Genomic DNA, 20,328 nt, shown 5'->3' on the forward strand with positions numbered 1-20,328 from the left:
TAATTGTTTCTGCAGGAAAATGCAGCTTGCCAACACCACTGAAATGAATTAGTCAGTGTGGAAATGAGCTAAGCGGTGGAGTCCATGCTCTGAAACCCAGACTCTAAAAGGTACACAGAAAATTCTCTCTGGGCCATGGTTAAGCAGGAGATAGATTCAGATCTACCGGTAGGTTTGGGGGTGACTGGCAGTAGTTTGGCAAGGGTTTCTGGTGCCCAGTAGTTTAACAACAGCAAGTAAAATTGCACGTTGACAACATTCTCTGTTTGATTGGCCTGATGCTAATAGTGCATCTCTCGGCTCCAGTGTTTCTTCACTTTTAAAACCAGAAGTGGGTATCAATGGACCAGTGTTAATGGACCAGTGGGTTAAGGACCAGTGTTGACCAGGCCTTAGTGTAGTTCTGCTGATCCGTTTGGGAGTTTTACATTTAACTCTGGAGTGATTCAGACGTGGACTTACACTTTTGTGCATGTTGGTCATCCCAACTCATGGGATAAAGCAGGTAAACAGTTCTGCCCGGAGTCATCAGCTTAGCTCCACCTCAACCCACTATTTTGCACCTTCTCCAGCTGCAGGACCTTGAGATTCTAGTGCAAATAGCAAAATAGATCCCACAGGTGTAAAACCTCTTGGGTTCCATTTTCCACTCAGAAGCACAAGCTGCATTAAGGTATTTCTGCCCAGTTTGTTGAGATGGCTTGTTAAGCAGAAGTGACTTAGTGCAAACATGGTTTTGCTGGATGCCTGGACCTTTGGGAGTCTTGGGAGATGCTCTTGCTGCTCTTCTGGCTGATGATGCCATTTTTCGCTGACACATTCATCTGAACATAAACCAGCAGGTGCTCTTGCCAGCTCTGTTATCACTTAGCCTGCTGGTTTTATTATTCTTATTTGGCCTTAACAAAGAAGGGTGGGGTCTCTTCTGGAAAGCAGAGGGTGAGAAATCTCTTCCCACCAACCTCCCTCAGCTTTGCTACTACAGCACTGAGCCAAACTTGCAAATTTGGCCAGACGTGTCAAATGTGGTCCTGCTTGGCCGGCTCCAGGATGTGCCTGATTAATAGCAGCTCATAGGGAATGACCTTGACCAGCCAGAAGGAGCCCAACATTGAAGTTTGCCATCTTTTAAAATCATCACTCAGAAGTAATCTGGTTTGCAACTAGTTTTTTCCTTGCAATATGAGGATCCAAAGAACTCCTTCATGTGCGCCCACGGACTTGGGCATAACCAGTGGGATTCTTGATGCTATGCTGCAGATTCCTTTTGCAAATTCTCTTCATTTGCCACATGGCAAAGGGCACTTGAGATAGTGAGGTCTGTTGGATCCCAGCCAGTTTGTTTAAGATGGGACACATTGATGTGTTCTGACAGTGCCTTAGGAGGTGCCAAAAGGATGCTCAATCTTGTCTTCCAGCATGGCAGCTTTGCAGCTGCACTCAAGAACAGAACTGGCCATTCTTCTTTGGTGCTGTGTTCCTGGAGATGTGGAAAATGTATTTGTCTGTTGACTCTGGTAACGTGAGCAATAGTGACATGTTGCTCAGATTACTTTAGTGACCAAGGTCAGTGTTTGCAGTCTCTTGCTGTCTGATTCTTCCAAAGCCATGGAAGAAAAGGGGATGTGTGAATGTTCAGTGATGAATCAGTCCCCAAAACTCTGATGTTGGTGAGCATGCCTGGTGGCTGCCCGTAGATAGCATGAACACAATTGACCAGAATGACTCGCTCAAAGAGAGGCTGCAGTGTTTCCTGGGAGCAGGCTGACATTGCAGCTCTGGCACCAAGGAAGTTTGGTCTTGTGAACGAAGAGTGTTCCAGTATTGACCTCCTGACCTGTGGGCACCACTTGACTTCACAAGATCAGAATTCAGTATTGGGCACTGGGTTAGAAACCAGATACAAAGCTGGTCACTGCAAGAAAGACCATAGTACCAAAAGTACAGTGGCCTAGTGATGCAGCAGGAGCAGTGGCAGAAGCCTTAAAATGTCTTGGACACCACTGAATGTGCTTGCCTCTGTGGAACATTTCTTTGGAAACGTCACTTGCCTAAAGCAGCTGCTTCCTCCTTCCTTCTCCCCTTCCTCATAAGCAAGCTTTTTTTGGTTGTAGGCCAGGAGACAGAAGGACATATATTAAGCCTTCTGTTTCTCTTGCAGTCATTTTCGTTCTGTCATGATGGGTTGGAAGGCGCATGTTGCAGGAGGGTCCAAGTGTTATCATTATTTGCATTTGATAGCTGCTTTGCTCTCTGGCTCTTGGACTCTGCTTTCCACCTGTGTCTGCTGACCTGTAGAATGGGCTAGGAGGGGCAAGAAAGGGGACCTGGAGAAAGAAAGCTGCATGCAGATGCTTCTGGAATGTAGCACGGACAGACACATCGGGCTGTTGAAGAGGTTTTAATGCATTGCTCATGTTTTCTCCATATTGAATAGAGCGCTAGAAGAAAGCAAGCAAGGAGGTTGTGTCTGGGGATAGTGGATGTTTGTCCTTCCTCCCACCCCTCCTGCTGCCCAAGTTTCTTTTTAGGATTTGTCATTTTGCTCCCAGCTATTTCTCGAGGCTGTTTTTGTGACTGGCACTTCTTTTGTCCAGCTATGGCATGACCTCAGTGTGGAGTTTCAGGGCCCCCCCCCTCCTGCCCACCACACACACCAGCCACCCCCAAACCGCTTCTCTGCAGTCTGAACAAAATGTTGTTTCTACAGATGAGCAGAGGGAGGGCGGAGAGGAATGTAAAAACGGGGAAAGGAAAAGACAGACAAGAAGGAATCCCATCTCTGCCCTGAGCTGTAGCACCTGCTGAGTGCCTCTCATTCCAGGCCCCCTCCCAGTCAAGCTTGCCATCCCCAGTGGACGGGGCTGGGACCTGTCAGTGCTTGCCAAATATCAGTCTGATGCCGTCACTGCCTTTTGCACAGCCAGCGACTCCTAAAACAGAAGGAACTTTTCTCCTCCTCCTTCACCCCTCTCCTCAGACACTGTCATGTGCCCCCCCCCTTCAGGGACATCCCCAAATTTGCAAAAACTGTCCTGGCTGATCTTGGGTTCAGTCCAAACACAGTCAGATGTGTTTGTTTCTTGAGGCAGAGCCAAAAGGAGCCCCTGGGCAAATCTTATCGCGTTGGCATTTGGCCCGGGCCAATGTAGCACTCACGGTTACCAGCTGAGGTCACTTGGCTTCTCTGCTCTGTAAGACAGTCTAGTAGGGGATTCAGCTTCCCTTTTTGTACATGAACCTGACTGTACCTGGTCTGATCATGTCGCGGCACAGTGGAGGAGAGGAGAAGGGAAGCCATTCAGAAGAGCATGGAGACTGCAGGATTAACCTGTATTGACTAGTTACAAGTTGGCTGCACTCCTCCATTTGTGTGAGGACTACAAGTATGTGCAGGTCTTATACCTTTCTGCTACTAACCTCCTGCCTTCCTATTAAAAAAGAGATGTAGTTAATTGCTAGTAGATGCTTAAATTTTCATTATCCCTTCCTAAACTGTTTTTTATTTTTGAAAAATATGCCATTGACATAAATGATAAAGAAGACCTCCGCTGAAGGGCTCACCGTATGAACAGGCCCCCAAGGTTTCAGAAGCACGCGTGGCTGTTTAGAGCCGAGATTACATGTTTAGAAGCATTGACTATAAAAATGTTGAATCATTTTTCGTTAAAACCTTCTCCTCAAAGCATGCTTGATGTGCAGAGCATTGCAACAGCTGCAAAGGAGGCTGCTTTTGCATCTGCTTCCCCGTTTCTTTGTTAGCTAAGAGAAGTTCCAGCTTATGAGAGTAAGGACTGAAAAGTTGCTCCCCCAATCAGATAACCAGATTCTCTGCACAATCCTATCCATGCCGAACGGTGCTGGGTTGTTCCAGTGGTTCTTTGTGGGTGCAGAAGCTCAGGCGCCCCTGGCAACTTCATAACGACATTCGACATCCACATCCCACATCCCGTGGCTGGATCTGATCTGGCTTCCAGTGATTATAGCAATTGGGAGGTGCCCTTGGGCAAGAGCTCCAGGCACACATACCTGGCTAGTGCTGAGCTGCTTTCCTCTGGGTTCTACTGTCTTAGGTTCAGTTTGTCTTCATATCACGCAGATTCCCAAGACCCACAAATGAGAAGTAATGCAGCCGACGCCTCTTTGCCTTTAAAAAAATGAGAACGTCTCTGTCTTCTCACTTACTGTGAGGTCATTCAGCTACCGCCCTCCTGTCCAGTGGTCTTGTTTGTACTGACTGCCTTCCCCAGAGCCCCAGATCAACCAGTAGGTACCGATCTGTTTGGCAAGCTATGCTGGGGCCCCAGGAATTCATCTCCTCACGTCCCAGGAGGAGACAGGCTTCCAGGCGGCCAAAAGGGCTTGCTTATGCTTGTGGGTGATTTATAGGCCAGGCAGAGAGCGACTTGTGGAAAAGGCAAGCAAGGCCTGGCAAGCAGCCACCAGAGTCTGCTGCAGCTGTGGCATAGTGAAGTCATCAGCATAACAACCATTGCAAACAGAATAACAAAGTCTGCCCTGTTCTCCTCGGAAATAATCTTTCCAGTCCAGAAACCACAGTCTCAAAACTTACCTTTCTGCATACAATTAGAAGAGAAGGCAGTAGACCCTTTTGACAGGGGGATTGTGTGAGTGGTTGGATGATAGAGGTGAGTGTCTGGGTGTTAGAAACAACTGAAAATGTTCCGTCTTTTAAATATACTGTATTAATCTTGTATTAATTCCAAAAAGGCAATGGGCCTTTGACTCCTACAGAAGAAGATAATTGTGGAACTTGAGTGTGTGTTTTTTTCCCTGCCTTTACCAACTGCAGACGATCTGTCACTGAACAGTGTTCAGCTCCCTAATTTGTGTGGAAGATGGAGAGGCTTTTTTTGTGCATGTACAGATACTTTGTACTGAATAGAATGTTCAGTTCTATTGTGTTCAGGATTGTGGCAACAGCTTCTGTGGAACCACCAGATACTGGGATCCAGCAGCAATTCTGCCACAAGCAGTATGCTGGCCTTTAAAGGAGCCACAAGACTCTTTTTGCATTTGCCCTATAACAGATAAAGGCTGTAGCTTCCGCCCCCCCCCCCGAGCCAATTCAGTGTGTGGGTGGTCATGCACACACATGTAACAACAATGTTGTTTAACATTTAAATGAACAAACCGGGAGTCAGCACATGAGGCTCCAATTCTTTGGGACCACATATTCTGAGGGAGGTCAGGTTTCTTCCAGCTTGCTTTTCTGGCACACAATATGGGCATGATTTGATGAGTGGGTTTGATACTATTACTGATTGAGCACCATTGCTGTGCATGGCGTGCTTTACATACAAGGGAAAGACTAGGTTTTAAGCCCCTTCAGGCAGGGCTCTATTATCAGCACGGTCAGAGCCAACAGAGGCAGGGGGCAGACAGGAGAAGGATATTCCATTATTACAGTAGGGAATGGAAAGTAAGTATGTGCAACTGGAACTAACCCTAAAGCATGGTGCTACAGGCTTTTTGGAAAAGCTGGATTAGAGGAAGGGGTGAGTGGAAGCGAGGCAGATCGTACCTCAGTGCAGTCTGAAGGTGTCCAGTTTTAGTTCTAGTATACAATGTATTTACACTCTTCAGTTACTTCACCTGGTGCAGTTGGGTACATTAAGTGCCAAGTTTAACAAGAGTATTTGGAATTGCGATAAAATGAGCACCAGGCAACACAGAAGTCAGGAGACCACAAAGGACACTTCCAGATATTTTTCCACCCAGGATAAAATGAATCCTGTATCATCCTGGAGTGCCTTGTAGCTGAATCTAAAACAGCAGCTTCTTGTTGCCTAAATAATATCCAAGTGGGGTCCAGCATCTATTACTACTACTAATAGTTCAGCCTCATTTGCTGTTTTAAAATGCAGTGAAAAAAATGAGACCAAAGTTTGATCTGTAAATCTTTTCTCTTCAAGGTCTCATCTGATCCTCCTGCCCCCAAGAAACCCAAAACAGATGACGATTCCTTGCAGTCTCCAATAGCTGTTGAGAAAGAGAAGCAATCCAGTTGGTTACGGTCCCTGTCCAGTTCGTCCAGCAAGGTGAGTTTAATGAACACAAACTAGAGATTTTTTTCATACATTAGTGGGGAAAGATGAGATTCAAAACTACACATACAGAGTCCGTCCGTCTGTCCCCCGCAGACCTCATGTGTCAGGCACCCCAAAGGGTGAAAGTTGAAAAACGTATGCCATTTCCAAGCAAAGGAAGCTATATTGCAGGTTCCAATATGGGCACTTTCAGCTGGGAATTTTTATTAGAATTGAAACAAAAGCATACACAGTGTGGCATGCAACAAACACACAAATCTCCCTGTCTTGCAGTTGCCATTTTTTATATATACAATCAGCAGCACCAGCTGAGAGTATAGAGATACTCTTCCATGAACTCATTTAAGTGAATTGATCCAGAAAGAGGAGAGCTGGTATGTGTGTGTTTTTGTGTGCACACACAAATACACACACCCCGCTTTAATTCTTTGTATAAAATGCTACTGTAAGAAATCTATTGGATAACTTAAAATGTAATAGACTCTGGGTGCAATCTTAACCCCTTATGTCCGTGCTTTCCAGCACAGACATAAGGGCAATGCAGCTTACAAAGTAAGGGGATGCAAAGTAACATCCCCTTACTTTGAGGAGGCCTCTGTGAATGACACCCAACTGCAGGATGCAGCACATGCCCCATTGGCACCTCTATGCCAGTGCTGGAAAGCACTGACATAAGGGGTTAGGATTGCGCCCTTAGTGTATTAAACCTTTGCAATTTCATATGGATCCCCCTCTCCCCACCCCACCAGCTCCTCAATGTGTCTTAGGGCTCCAACTGTCAATTTCTGGCTCCTGGTCTGACTCAGATCACGTTTTCATTTATTTACCTCTTACTACTTTCTCTCTCTTTCCTACAGAGCATTGGCTGCATACACCCACGACAGCGCCTTTCTGCGTTCCGGCCCTGGTCCCCCGCTGTTTCAGCAAACGAGAAGGATCTCTCGAATCACATCCCCGCCTTGATTCGAGACAGGTGAGAAGGAAGCAAACTGCTGAGATCCCTCAGAACCTTTTCCTGATGTCTTTACTGGGCCAGAAGCGCTAGTGGCGAACTAATCATTTGATTAAAATATTGATGCCCCAAAGCCAGCTAACAAGTTTCAGATATACACACAGAATTTTAAAATGGAAAACAAAGAAGGCAAACAGAAGCTCACACGCATTTTGAAAAGTCAAGAAGTAGCTTCTGTACTTGGCTTTTGACCTCCGTCAAAGAGGGGGCTAGGTAGATTTCTCATGGCAGAGAATTCCACTACCTGGACGCAATGGCAAGAGTCTCTCTCCTGCATACCCACCAAAGGTGCTCCTGTCATCTCTGAGACACAGAAAATGACCTCCCTTACGATGACCCAAGCAAGCTGGCAGGATCATGCAGATCCTTTTAGGATCCCAGTCCCAAAGTGTGTAAGGCTTCTAAGCTAATAGGCCGCCCTTTAACTGGGTCTTGGAAACAGGGTAGAAACTGGCACAGTCACCTAGTTGTATGCTGTGAAAAACCTGGTCAAGGTTGTAGCGCAGCGGTTCCCAATCTTCTTGATGCCCTGCCCCGCCTTGTCCTCTTTGGTGGGTCTTGACGGGGGAATGACTTAGCAGGGGGAGGCCTTTTCTGGGTCACGCTGGGCTGGCAACCTACTCCACAACCTACAGGCCTGCAGAAGCCTCAAAAAACCACTTCGGGTTTTCTGAGGCAAACCGGAAGTGGCTTTCCAAGGCTTCTGTATGCCATTCTGAAGTCCGCAGAGGTCAGTAGAGTGGGTTGCTGGCCCAGCACAACCTAGAAGAGGCCTCCTCACCTATCGGTGAGTAATTAAACTTCCAGAACGGCCCGGATTTGGGGCCAAACCAGAGCAAGGGTGGGTGGGACGGCCCAGGTCACAACCCACTGCACGTGACCCACAGTTTGGGAATCCCTGTGGTAACTGCTTGCATTTTCCTCCAGCTGAAGTTTTTCAATAGTTCTCAAAGGTAGGAAGCACACTCTAGTAATCCAAACTATAGGTAACTGAGGGCCCCCCCCCCTTTGCCAGGAGCAGTTGGCACACCAGCTTCAGCTGCACAAGATCAGTCCTGGCCACAGCTGTCCAGGAGCCAAGCTTGGGCAAGGCATGCACCCACACTAAAAAACCAATTCCTCAGGAGGAGTGCAATCCCACCCCAAACAGGCTGTACCCAGTTCTTGAATCAGTAGTCCAACTAACCATGAGCTCTCCTGTATGGGAAGGGGTCATTGCTTAGCAGTCGAGCCTTACTTTGCATGCAGAAAGATCCCAATTTCAGTCCTTCTTGACATCTCCAGGGAAGCCTGGAAAGAACCCCCATCCCCAATCCTGGAAAGCTGCTGCCAGGCAGTGTAGACCAGTGGTTCCCAAACTTTTAGTACTGGGACCCACATTTTTAAATCTCTGTTTTAAAACCCACCTAGATTTACCAGATTTTTAAAAAAGGAGATCTAGAAAGAAATATTTATTTATAAGTAATAGTAACCAGAAAGAAGACCCTCAAACATTTATCTCCCTATATTTACACATGCTTACAAACTGCAGGAGCTGAGCTATTTGCAGGGTAATTAGTAGCTACAGTGTCTAATTTTTGAACAACCTCAGGACTTGAGGCAATTAGTTATCTGATCTTTCCATCGCCCTTTGTGGACGCACCAAAAATTGGGTCACGACTCACCAGTGGGTCCTGACCCACAGTTTGGGAACCACTGGTGTAAATGCTGAGTGAGATGGACGAATGCCTGACTCATTGGAATTCAGCTTCATAGGTTCTCTTGTCTGCATACAGACACATCGGGTTTGGTCCAAATTCATGAGCATCAGAATCAAGACTCTTAGGTCTAAACACCCAACAACAATGGTGACTTTTGAGTATTGTTTGTTGGTTCAGGTTTGTTCAATGAAGGAAAAGTTTGGTTTTGGAGCATGAAATGGCCCACCTGCCCTGTTAGGTGATAAATTTTTTTTTTTCATTTAGGGCTTTAGCTTATTCTTTACTTTGTTGAAAAACCTGCACAGACATCTAGAGTTGAAGCTTGCAGGCCTGCTAAACATAATGCGATTCACCCTATAAAGAGCAGTGTTGTGGAGGCTGGCCAATAACGGAACATTTCACTGTCTTTCTTTCCCGCTCCCCCACCTGCTGCAGTTTCTATTCCTACAAGAGTTTTGAGAATGCCGTGGCTCCCAACGTGGCTCTCGCTCCCCCCGCCCAGCCAAAGATCGTGAGCAACCCCCCGTGTGCCACAGCAGCATCCCGGAGCACTGAGCTGCTGAACAGCCCCACCCAGCCAAGGAAAAGGAAACATGTCCCCGAACCCCCCGGCATTCCTGAGCCTCTGCCCACCACTGCCGCAACACCCACCATCCCTGCCGTCCCTGCCGCGGAAGAAGATAAGGAGTCGGAAGCAGAAATTGAAGTAGAGACTAGAGAAGAATGTAAGTGTGAGTTACCCAGTCTTAATTCGTGTTTCTTACCTCAAACCAAGGGGAGAGGGGTGGCAGCAATCCAAATTCCACTGCTTGGGAACATGACAGTGGGTTAAGTAAGGGAGAGCACAGATACGTTGGGTTCCACTCATATTTTCCACCTGTAAACCCAACTACAGAAAGAATTCACATGTGCCCTGGTGAAGACCATCAATCTGGATTTCAGATTTCCCCATGGATCTGGGAAGAAAGAAATTCTTATATAAATCTGGCTCTGAAAGCAGCGGTTTTCAGTGCGTCAAGGCCAGACCCACCTCAGACCCCGGCATGCAAACGGAAGCAGGGCTGCCACATCTGGGAGTGGGGTGTGTGTGTTCCAAGCAGCCTTGAACCCCAGCACCTCTTGTTTCTTAAAAAAAATCAAGCCCTTTTTGTAAATGCAAAGCTAACAAGTGGTCTTGGCTTGTAACGCTGTTGGTAAGCTTCTCTTCTCCTCTCTCTTGTTCCAGTCACCTCCTCCCTGTCCTCGCTCTCTTCCCCGTCCTTCACCTCATCGAGCTCCGCCAAAGACATGAGCTCGCCCAGCATGCAAGCCCCGCCTGCCGTTAGCAACGTGTTTGAAGTCTCCAGCCACGCCGAGGCTCCAAGTGGAGGCAGCGGGCTGGAGGCGGAGCTGGAGCACCTCAGACAGGCCCTGGACGGAGGTCTGGACACAAAAGAAGCCAAAGAGAAGTTCCTCCACGAAGTCGTCAAGATGAGAGTGAAGCAGGAAGAGAAGCTCAATGCTGCCTTGCAGGCCAAACGCAGCCTACACCAGGTAAATGGGGAGCGGTCTCCCTACCTATCACATGCCTGCCAGGGCCCCTGGGAGGAATTTTGACAGGGGTACAGTGTATCTTTTGGGCCCCCTCCCTTCTCCACTGGATCATAATTTCTACGAATTACAATATAGAAAGCTATATAGGCTTACATAAAAGGTGAAAGCTCATCTTCACGCAATATATGCAAGCATTTTCTGAGGTCCCAGGAAATTTCCTTTGACTTCCGAGCCCCCTTTTTGACCCCCAGTCCAGGTACGATGTACCCCCTGCACCCCCTCTTATGGGCCCTGATGCAGCCAGCTAACATTACAGCCTACGTTAAAGAAAGACGTAACAGAAAAGGCCTTCTTAAAAGTATGCTTCATTTCTTACGTCTTAACAACATTTTCCTTCTCTAGCGAGAAGGAAACAACAACTAGCGAGATGAGGGGAATGCCTCAACTGAAATTTGGTTTGGGTCAGCGCAGGCCACAGTGTGTTGCCATGGGTGGCTGCAAGCAGTTTGACAATTCAACTGTAACATTGGGTGACGTCTTGGGGTGCCTGTTGCATGGGAGGACTTGCAAGAGCCACCTTTCCAAAAGTGGGACGGTCTGCAGGTCCTTGTTTTGCTCTCTAACAGTCTGCAGGTGACCTTGAGACAGTTTCCAGACTTCCTTGAAATCGAGGGTAGGCAGAAAATCGAGCAAAGCTTTGGTGGGTCACAACTGTACAAAGGGGTATTGTCACACATGCACCCAGAATCCATCAGGGCAGTGTTGAAATTTTAATTTTGCTTAGAGGAAGAGGAAAGAAGAAGGGCAGGGTTTGTGTGTAGAAGGACTAGGAGACAAAACACAGTTGGGGATAACATGTTCTGGCCAGGAAAAAAGACTGTCAAAGAGAAAGACGGTTTCCCATGACCTTAGTGCAGTTATGTTACTTAACAAAGGAAGTGCTGCAGCTCTGAAATGGGAAGGGGTGGAGGATGGCTCTCTCTCTGTGTGTGTGTGTGTGTGTGTGTGTGTGTGAGAGAGAGAGAGAGAGAGAGAGGAATGTAAGATGGGTCGCCTTGCACTTAACCCTTCTAAGACCCAAAGCAGCCATGAGTCACAGTATAAGACTAGAATGGACAGTGCTGTTTTTCTTCAGTTAGTTTTTTTTCTTTTTTAAACACAAACAAGTTTAAAACGCACAAACTTTATATCTCAGAACAGTTGGAAAAAAATTCAGGCATCTCCTGTACCTGAAACATCGAACGCTGAGTCATAGAAATTCAGAATATTTCTAATACAGTGCTCTGGTAACAAACGGGACAAAGCCAGCAGGAGCTCAGCCCTCTTTTTTTTTTTTATTTAATCCCCTGCACCTCTACTTGGAAGGCTAGATGGGAGTCATGATTTGGTTAGAATTGAGTGGAGTTGGGAGGGTGAGGCTTGTGGATTTCATTCAGAGACCTGTTATTTCCCCCCCCCCCAACACTGCTCTGTTGTGTGGCATTTGGTTTTCAAGGGGGGGAGCCATAGTTCAGCAGTGCAGGCTCCAGGTTAAGTCTCTAGTTAAGGCGGAAAAAAGGGTCATGGTTGAAATGCTGGTGAGCCACTGCTAGTGAGTGCCAACAATACAGGACGAGGTGAACAAATTCTCTGACGCAGTAGAATGCAGCTTCCTACAGTGATGCAGTCCAGGAATGTCACAGGTTTGCCTTTGGCTGTTTTCTGCCCCGGTCTCTTCTCTGGGCTGCAGGCAGACTGTCCTTTGTGGCATTCCTGTGTATCAAACTCTTCTGAGGAAGCGCCCCTACCTGGTGCAACTGCCCTCCCTTTTGAAGGCCTACCAAGGCCCTCGTAGTTCTTCGATAATACTTGCCCCATCTCGTTACAGGAGCTTGAGTTCCTGCGCGTGGCTAAGAAGGAGAAGCTGAGAGAGGCGACAGAGGCCAAGCGCAACTTACGGAAAGAGATTGAGCGTCTCCGAGCAGAGAATGAGAAGAAAATGAAGGAGGCCAACGAGTCCCGGATACGACTAAAGCGGGAACTGGAGCAAGCCAGACAGGTCCGGGTGTGCGACAAGGGCTGTGAAGCAGGCAGGCTGCGAGCCAAATACTCTGCTCAGGTGAGGATTTCTCCTGCCAGGTGTCTTGGTTTCCAGCTGAGCTTCACAGAACGTTTCCTATGGTACATTTGCATCCTAACACCAAGGCTTAAAAGGGGAGGATTAGGCTCCACCAACCTCTGCCGGTGGGGTAAACAAGTTGAAGAAGTCAGAGAGGACACAAGCACTGAGACAGCATGAAAATTGATCATAGTGGCTGCTGGAACCATTATTGGGAGGGACAATCTAGTAGCAAGTGTCAGTCAGTGTAGGTAATACTGAACTAGAGAGTTCAAGGCTTGAACTCCAAGGAGATGGATTTGGAGCTTAACAGTCTGGCAGCCCCTTTCCAGGATTTCAGACGGAGACACCCGCAACCCGGACCCTCTGCATACAAGGCTGTGATCTCTCACTGAGCTACAGCTCAGAAAACCTCCAGGTCTCCCCACATCCTGTACCAAATGCTTTGATTTCTCTTCAGCAAAAGCTGTGAGGGAAGCAAGCGAGAGCTCAGCCACACTGCCTAAGTCATGTTATTTTGGCTGGACAAGTGTTTTACAGATTTGCCACAGCTGATCCAAAGGAGGAGTTCCCCAAAGAGGGGACTGCATTGTTGTGGATCTCTCCTTTGGCCGGGAGGGGGGCAATGGAAGGAATAAAAGGCCATCAAGTTGCTCCTCCCGTTCATCTCATTAACAGGAAGGGGAGCGGTCCAGCAGTCCGTTTGGCAAGGCTTGCTAAATTTAGGAGAGCACAGTAGGAAATGGTGCTGTTTCCTTCTCTAACATGAGGGGACATCGTCTTGATAAGAGATGCCCAGACTAAACACGATCAGATTTGTAGCTTTGTGCGCTGGGCGGCAACTTCCACCTTAGGAGAATAGACTCGGGAGAGAAACCCACAAAGTTTACATAAGCCCATTAGAGTTTGCAGGTTCACTGCCCTGGTCTGCTCACTTGCTCAGCTGTAGGTTTTTGTCACATCCGGATATTGGTTTCCCTCTTGGTTTCTCCTACTTCTTGGGGGGGAGGGGAGGATGGTGTGTGTGTGTGTGTGTGTGTTTTGCTAAATACGCATCCTGTTAAAAGTCCTTCTGCCTGAGCTCCCAGCTGCCATGTAGACATCAGAAGTCTGGGGCTGCAAGCAGGGGAGGATGTGTCTTGTCTCTTAGGTTCCTAAACACCCAGAGCTCTTCCTGGCTTCAGAGGAGGCTGAGCCTGGATTAAGCTGTAAAAGCCAGGCTGAGATTTTTCAAAGCAGTCACAAGGAATTAAGGGCTACACACACACACACACACACACACACACACACACACACACACACACACACGGCTGTAGCTTTTCTTCCAGCTTGTCAGGATTCAGGTGTGGCTTATTTGTCTCTAGAGTTTATTGCATTGCCACTCCATTTGTGCAGCCTTTGAGGATAGAAACAGAATGAGGCAAGGACCAGAGAACTGGGGGTAGCGTCAGGCGGGTAATTAGTGGAGAGCTTCATTAGCTCCCTTGTTGCTGCCGTGCAGTTGGCCAGGGATGCCTGAACTTGGAAAGGGAGACATGACCTCCTTTTCCTGGGTGAATTGTATGCAGCTGTTGATTTGGTTGGGACACAGATATGTTGTGGCTGTTCCCCATTGGGACGTGTAACACAGTATCTCTTCCGGCCTCTGATACAATTTGGGAGGCTCCTTTCTTTTCTTCCCTGAACTTGAAACTGTCACAGAAATAGAAGGGGTTCTGATAGGAGAATATCTGATAAGAATTTAGGGCCATCTTTTGTATATTATAAACTCAACATCATCATCATTTTTACTCATATTGTTGTTTGCAAGTATTACAAATAAATATATGCATTACTTTAACAAAATAAACTTCATAAAGTGTTTTTACATAGCAAATAAATGAGAAGATGGTCCCAGAGGAACTCAATCTGCCACACACGTGCATGCACAAAGAGGGAAACACCAGCAAAGAGCCCCTGGTGGAGTGAATGGGATCAGCTGTTCTCCACTGTTAAATGTAAGAGAACCAGTCCCAGTTAACAGGTGGCTGTACAGACGAAAAAGAAACGCTTAAAGTTTCAAAGCATGTGTATTTAAACATGTGAGCAACATGGGTAACTACAAGATTTGGCCTTGCAGGGCCAGCCCAAGACTTCCTGATGCTTGCATACTGCCCTCCCCCCACCTAATGATGTGCTTAGTCTCTGTTCCTCCCACTCTCCAGCATTCTAGCACATCACTCCCCTCACTTCCATGTGTCCTCTTCCTTTCTGTTCCCCTCTTCCATTGGTGGCAAGAAGATAAACAGAGATGGGTTCCCAATTTCAGTAGTCTCAGAGGCCTCCATCTCAGTAGTCTCACGGAAGAGCCAGCCCTGCGGCCTTGTAATTCTTGCAAGAATTGACACAGCAGCAGAGAAGGCTAATGCAATTCTAGGCTGCATCAACAGAAGTGCAGTAGTTAGATGGAGAGAAGAAGGGCACTACTGGTGTCTGCATTAGTCACACCTCACCTGCCTAAATGTCCAGTTTTGGGTGCCACAGTGTAAGGGATTTTGACAAACTGGAGTGGGTTCAGAGGGAGGGTGACTGGAATGGTGAGGAGGCTGGAGATCATTTCCTACATGGACAGGTTGAAGGAGATAACTATCAGTTCCTGAGGGGCTATTATGAGGAAGATGGCATGTATTCGTTCTCAGTTGAGCTGAACGAAGGGACCCAGACAAATAGGTTCAAATTGCAACAATGGGAGTTTCAGTTAAACTTAGCAAGAATGTTCTGACAATAAGACTAGTGCCACTGTGGCACCCTCTGTCTCAGAAGGTGGCCATCTCTCTCCATCACTGGAGATCTTTGAGCAGAGGTTGGACAGCCATCTATTGGGGATGGTGTCGCTGTAGATGGCCTGCATTGGCAGGGAGCTGGACTCAGTCTTGTAGGTCCCTTCCACCTCTATGATCATGTCATAACTTATCTAGAATAAGATTTGTTAACCCCACATAATATGTGAAGCTTGCTTCTTGGGAGAGTGATGGAAAGCTGTTTACTCTGTGGGCACCTTGTGGCATTTGGAAAAGCTTAATGTTGTGGAATGGGTCCATAAAATGCAGAAGGTCCCACGTTGAGTCTCCTGACAGCATCTCCAGCTAGGCCTGGGAAAGGCACCCAGCTGATAGCATGCTGGGGAGCTGCTGCCCACTGCCAAGGCAATGCTAAGCTAGATGAACAAATTGCCTGAGCCTGCGAAAGGCAACTTCTGCAGTGGTTTGTGATGGGCTAGATGGGGAAGGTTTTGGACTAAGCGGCCTATTGGCCATCTTTGTGAGGAAGCTGCAAAATACTGTGTTTGCACACATATACAAATGTGTCTGTTTAATTCTGTCTAGATCGAAGACCTGCAGGTGAAACTCCAGCACGCTGAAGCAGACCGGGAACAGCTGCGTGCTGACCTGTTGCGTGAGAGAGAAGCAAGGGAACACTTGGAGAAAGTGGTCAAGGAACTTCAGGAGCAACTCTGGCCCAAACAGAGCAATCTGCCCAGCAGTGAACACACAACAAAGGACATTGATAACTAAGCCAGCGCTAAAGAAGAACAGCATTGTCTCATCTGTAGGCCAGACTGACAAAATGTGCACAGTGGGGGAGAGTGTGTGGGAGCGAGAGGCGCATGTGTGCCCCCTCCCCTCCCCGCGCATGCCAGTAAACATGGATTTTGTTATTAATTGGAAGGCAAATGTTACTCTCTAACAGAAGCACTGAATGCCTCCTTTTTTCACCCCTATAGCACAACATCTTCCTGTGCCTAGAACATGAAGAGTGTTTATCAAAACTAAAATAACTTTTGAGTCCACAGCAAAAAAATTTTTTCTACTGGCCAAGTCCCTTCGCGGGTGAGAAGCATCCACGTGACATCCAAAGGCAAGCAAAGCATGGCTGCTGTTTCTGGGAACACTTTGGAATTAAGAGAAGCCCTTTTGTTATAAGCTATTTAAAACACGAACAGTTGAATCAAGAAGACCTGGTATTATAACCCTTGGCGAGATTTTTTAAAAAATATATTATGTATAAAGCCAGGGAGGGGGGAGAATAAACACTTTTGATGCCTGATTTGCAAAGACAGCTTGTTACAGGTGTCGGGTCCTTTCTTAGAGAAGCTTGTCTGGAAATGCCTGTAGTGTAAGCCATGACCGATTCAAACTCACCAGGGGGTTCCTAGGAGAATTTCATTGTTCCCAGGCTCAAACTCCTCATTTCCCCCACATTTGAACCGAGAGAAAAAAAAAGAGGAAAGTCAGAGGGAGACGGCGATAGTTGTCTGTGTGGGGTGTAGAGGGGAATTGCATCCCGGATGAGCCCAGCCTTATCAAATTCAGTGTTTGTAAATCATGCCATAACTTTTTAAAACAAAGAAGTCTGTTAGAAGCTGATGTATGTCAAAAGACTCAGTTCATCTGCAGAGCACTTTGGTTTCAGGAAACCAGTGGAAGAAAAAGGAACAGCAGTGGACAGACCATACCTGTGAAAGATAAGGGAGAAGAGAAAGACGTGGGTCTGGAAACCTTCCCTTCCATTCTCTCAGCGAACACATTCCCCTTCTGTCACCGCCTCAGAAATTCAGTATTTTTATTGACTTACCCATGATCATTTGCAAGGATTTGGGTGTCCCACGCAGAGTGCGCAACATTGTATTAAAGAGACAAAAGACTTTTGCTGCTGTGAATAAGCCTACATTTCTTATTCTTTAGGGGTTTTTTTTGTCATTTCTTTTTATTTTTAATGTGACAAATACTTTAATATTGGGATCTGTGCCGCAGCTTCTCCCCCACCTAACTGTGGATCTAAAAACATGCATTCACACACTCAGGGCAAAATCCTGTCCAAGTGGGAGTTTTGCTTTGACATGATTGGGGCCAATACTGAATTACCCACTGGATACCGTTTTCCTTTTGAAAACCGTCTGTAAAGAACTGCACTTTGTTGTTCCTCTGTACCACATCCCTTAGGTGGCAAATGTAACCCACTGGCTGTTTTCAGCTGCGCATCAACATGCAACCCCCACCGCAACCAGTGCTGGCTTTTGGAGACAAGGCAGTACATGATTTGAGAAAACCATACTGCTGCCACCAGGACAGCAATACAAGGGGCCCTGCAATCTCAAGGTTCCCAGCTGTTTGATCGCTCACACACAATGAAAATGTGAGGTTGCAGGGAGGTGCTCTCTGCTGTTGAAACTGGGGGTGCCAAAAGCATCCCTATGCAGCCAGACTTATAAGTGAGGTCTCAGCTGTATCTTCCACCCAAAACATTCACTATGCTGTATCGAGTCCATGTCAGACTCTTACCTAAACTGTTTTCTGGAATCAGTTGCCAGGACTGTGAAAGGTCAACCGTTTACTACTCTAAATCCTTAAGCGGGGTGGGGAGTGGTCACATATGTTCAGATACTCTCCCGCACCCCCAATCCTGTGCATCAGTGTTGCGCTGCCATTGCAGAGCACCATGTCCTTTTTCTCCATTAAACAAAAAGCGGCTACCTGTCCTAAAATTAAAGTATTGACTTACAGTACACTAGAGATTTTTTTAAGTTGTATTAAGGATTTTTTTAAAAAGCTGTTATTATCCATTTTAATAGCCATTGTAAGCATGAACATTAAAAAAGGAGGAAGTATAGTTCATTTTAATGGGGGATTCAGAAAAAGGAAGATATTAGAAAATCAGGTTACTTTGGCAAAATGGAAATATGGGGAGCAAGAAACAGCTCTCTGAACTCTCTCTGCATGAAGCGAAGTTATCGAAGGTCTTGCCCTTTTTCATTTGCAACGAGTGGACTCCGCTTTGGCCCAGCTCTCCCTTCCTAAAGTGCAATGCAAAAGGAATATTGTGTTTATGCAGTTATTTTTTTTAAATGTGGGGAATTTTTTTTAAAGTTGCTTCTTTGTATTTTTTTCTGCAGTTATTAAAAAACAAACCATATGCATGGAATTAAAATCTTTGCCATACATATATTAATTAATGGGCATTGTTACTGTCTTATGTAAAGGGTTTTTTAAAATTTGCCACACAAGGTGTATACAAACATAGCACCACAAAATCCTGCTCCTGGGCACACAGGTGTCCAGGACCCATATTGCTTTTCTTGGTGGTGGTTAATTTTTGCAGTTACTTCAAGAGAGCCACAAAATGTTGTTTTTGTCCTTGGTGGATCAGTCTTACTACCAAGCATTCATTCTTAGGGCAGCCAGAGGGTTGTTTTTCACGCAAGTTTCTTTTAACTTTGGGGGGGGGGCACACTAGGAAGTAGTCTGCAGGAGCACAGAACTTCTTCCATCCATCCTTGATATGGGGGGGGGGGGTGCCACAGTAAGTCTAGCAGTTGTGGTGGACAAGCTGTCCTGATCCCCTGTAACATACAGCACCACAGTAGTGTTGGGGTGGTGTTTGACACACAGTTCACATAGGACCACAGAGGCCATGGCAAGAGAACAGTGTGTGCACCCACAGCACTCTGGTCCCTTGACTGAAAAACCACAGCTGAATCCAACAAATAACTGCACAGAGTTGAGGAACACCAATTCCCTGTGCCACTCCCAGAGAAAGGGCCACTGCCCGCGCTCCATGCAGGGCCTAGCCTAAAGCCAGCCCAAGCAATAGGAAGGGATAGGGATTTTCAGGTGTCTTTGACCCACAGATCTCTTGCATAGTTGCAACACTAGCCCAAACACATGGTGTTGCCAGCCATATAGTACCATCCAACTTTCTGCATTGCAGTCCTAAAGCAAGCTACTATTGGGACAGCAGGACAGATCTGATTCAAACTGCATAGCCCCTCAGCATTTCAGTCATGTCCTGTTGCGCTGGTAGTAACAGACCTGCAATATCACTGATATAAGCACCATGTCACACAGGCAAACCCAGCTTGGCCCACAATGCATACAGTCTACAAGGGTTGGCAGCCTTCGTGGCTCCCCAAGGAACATGCTTGTGACACAACCCAGTCACACTACATGCGCAGGTGCTCATTGGAGCATGCCAAGCTATTCAATCCCAAGCAGGCTTACTCAGACATCAGTCCTACTCTCTTGTAAATGAGTTTAGGAACTGCAGCCTAAAATGTGTCATCTGCAAAGTGACTCACAAGCTTCCAAGAACTCTCCTTCCAACTCCAACCCCTTGATCCTTACCAGATCTTGCAACTGTGTGTGAGAGATTGTGATCTGCTATACTATGCCAGCACACTGAGCAATTCTTAATCCTCTTTAGGCCATGCCAGTTAAACCATTAAGCCATGAACCAATAGCCAGAGAGACAAAATATTTCCTTAAAACTCTAAGGGGGCAAGGTGACCAGAGGCCCGAATTAACTAATTTGTCAAGAGAGCTGGGAGTGGTTTTTTCCAAGGTCCTATCTTTTTCCAAAATGCATTGGACTGCAAGGTCTAAGAAGCCCAGGTGCTTTTTTGGGGCAGCCATTCTGGTTAAAGGGTTTCCAAGTCAGCCTTATTTGGGAACAGAAAGTGCAACCATTTCACACTTGTTAGGCATGTGTTTCCTCCCTTGCGCTGGCTTTAAGTTAATGGGACACAACGAACCAACACTAACATCTGTTCACACGTCACGTCAATCAATAGGGCTGGTCTTGGGGAAGTTCGTAAGCCATACGTGCAAATATTTGCTAGCTTCTCAGATCAGCAACCAAGAGCTAAGGGGTATGGTGTATAATAGCTAGCTACAAGACACTGCTCTACGGTAACCACAAAAGGAGGCCCAGATTCAAAACCCAAGAGTGCAACACATGGTGCCCCACCACAATGGAGGATCTCCCATTCACTCTGTGTGTGCACACATGGCACACTCTCCAACAGCAAAGTGAATGAGGGAACAGCTGCACGCAACATTTCTAGTTCATGGTAGAGTCCATCCCTTGTGAGCCACATGA

At 46.8% G+C, this 20,328-nt stretch overlaps 1 protein-coding gene across 2 annotated transcripts in view; it reads left to right on the forward strand.

Annotated features, from left to right (window-relative positions):
• SKI (SKI proto-oncogene) overlaps positions 1 to 19,272 on the forward strand; it is a 161,047-nt gene extending 141,775 nt beyond the window's left edge. Inside the window, exons 2-7 of one of the 2 annotated variants that reach the window (XM_066637296.1) lie at positions 5,937 to 6,062; positions 6,929 to 7,044; positions 9,219 to 9,514; positions 10,009 to 10,316; positions 12,184 to 12,414; positions 15,780 to 19,272. In XM_066637296.1, coding sequence (XP_066493393.1) covers positions 5,937 to 6,062; positions 6,929 to 7,044; positions 9,219 to 9,514; positions 10,009 to 10,316; positions 12,184 to 12,414; positions 15,780 to 15,968 — 1,266 coding nt within the window. In that variant the 3' untranslated portion in view covers positions 15,969 to 19,272. The remainder of the gene's footprint in view (positions 1 to 5,936; positions 6,063 to 6,928; positions 7,045 to 9,218; positions 9,515 to 10,008; positions 10,317 to 12,183; positions 12,415 to 15,779) is intronic. The other variant, XM_066637297.1, reaches the window with a different exon arrangement.
• The last annotated feature ends 1,056 nt before the right edge of the window (positions 19,273 to 20,328 follow it).

This window comes from Tiliqua scincoides, chromosome 9, assembly GCF_035046505.1.
Source record: "Tiliqua scincoides isolate rTilSci1 chromosome 9, rTilSci1.hap2, whole genome shotgun sequence".
Taxonomy (NCBI): Eukaryota; Metazoa; Chordata; class Lepidosauria; order Squamata; family Scincidae; genus Tiliqua; species Tiliqua scincoides.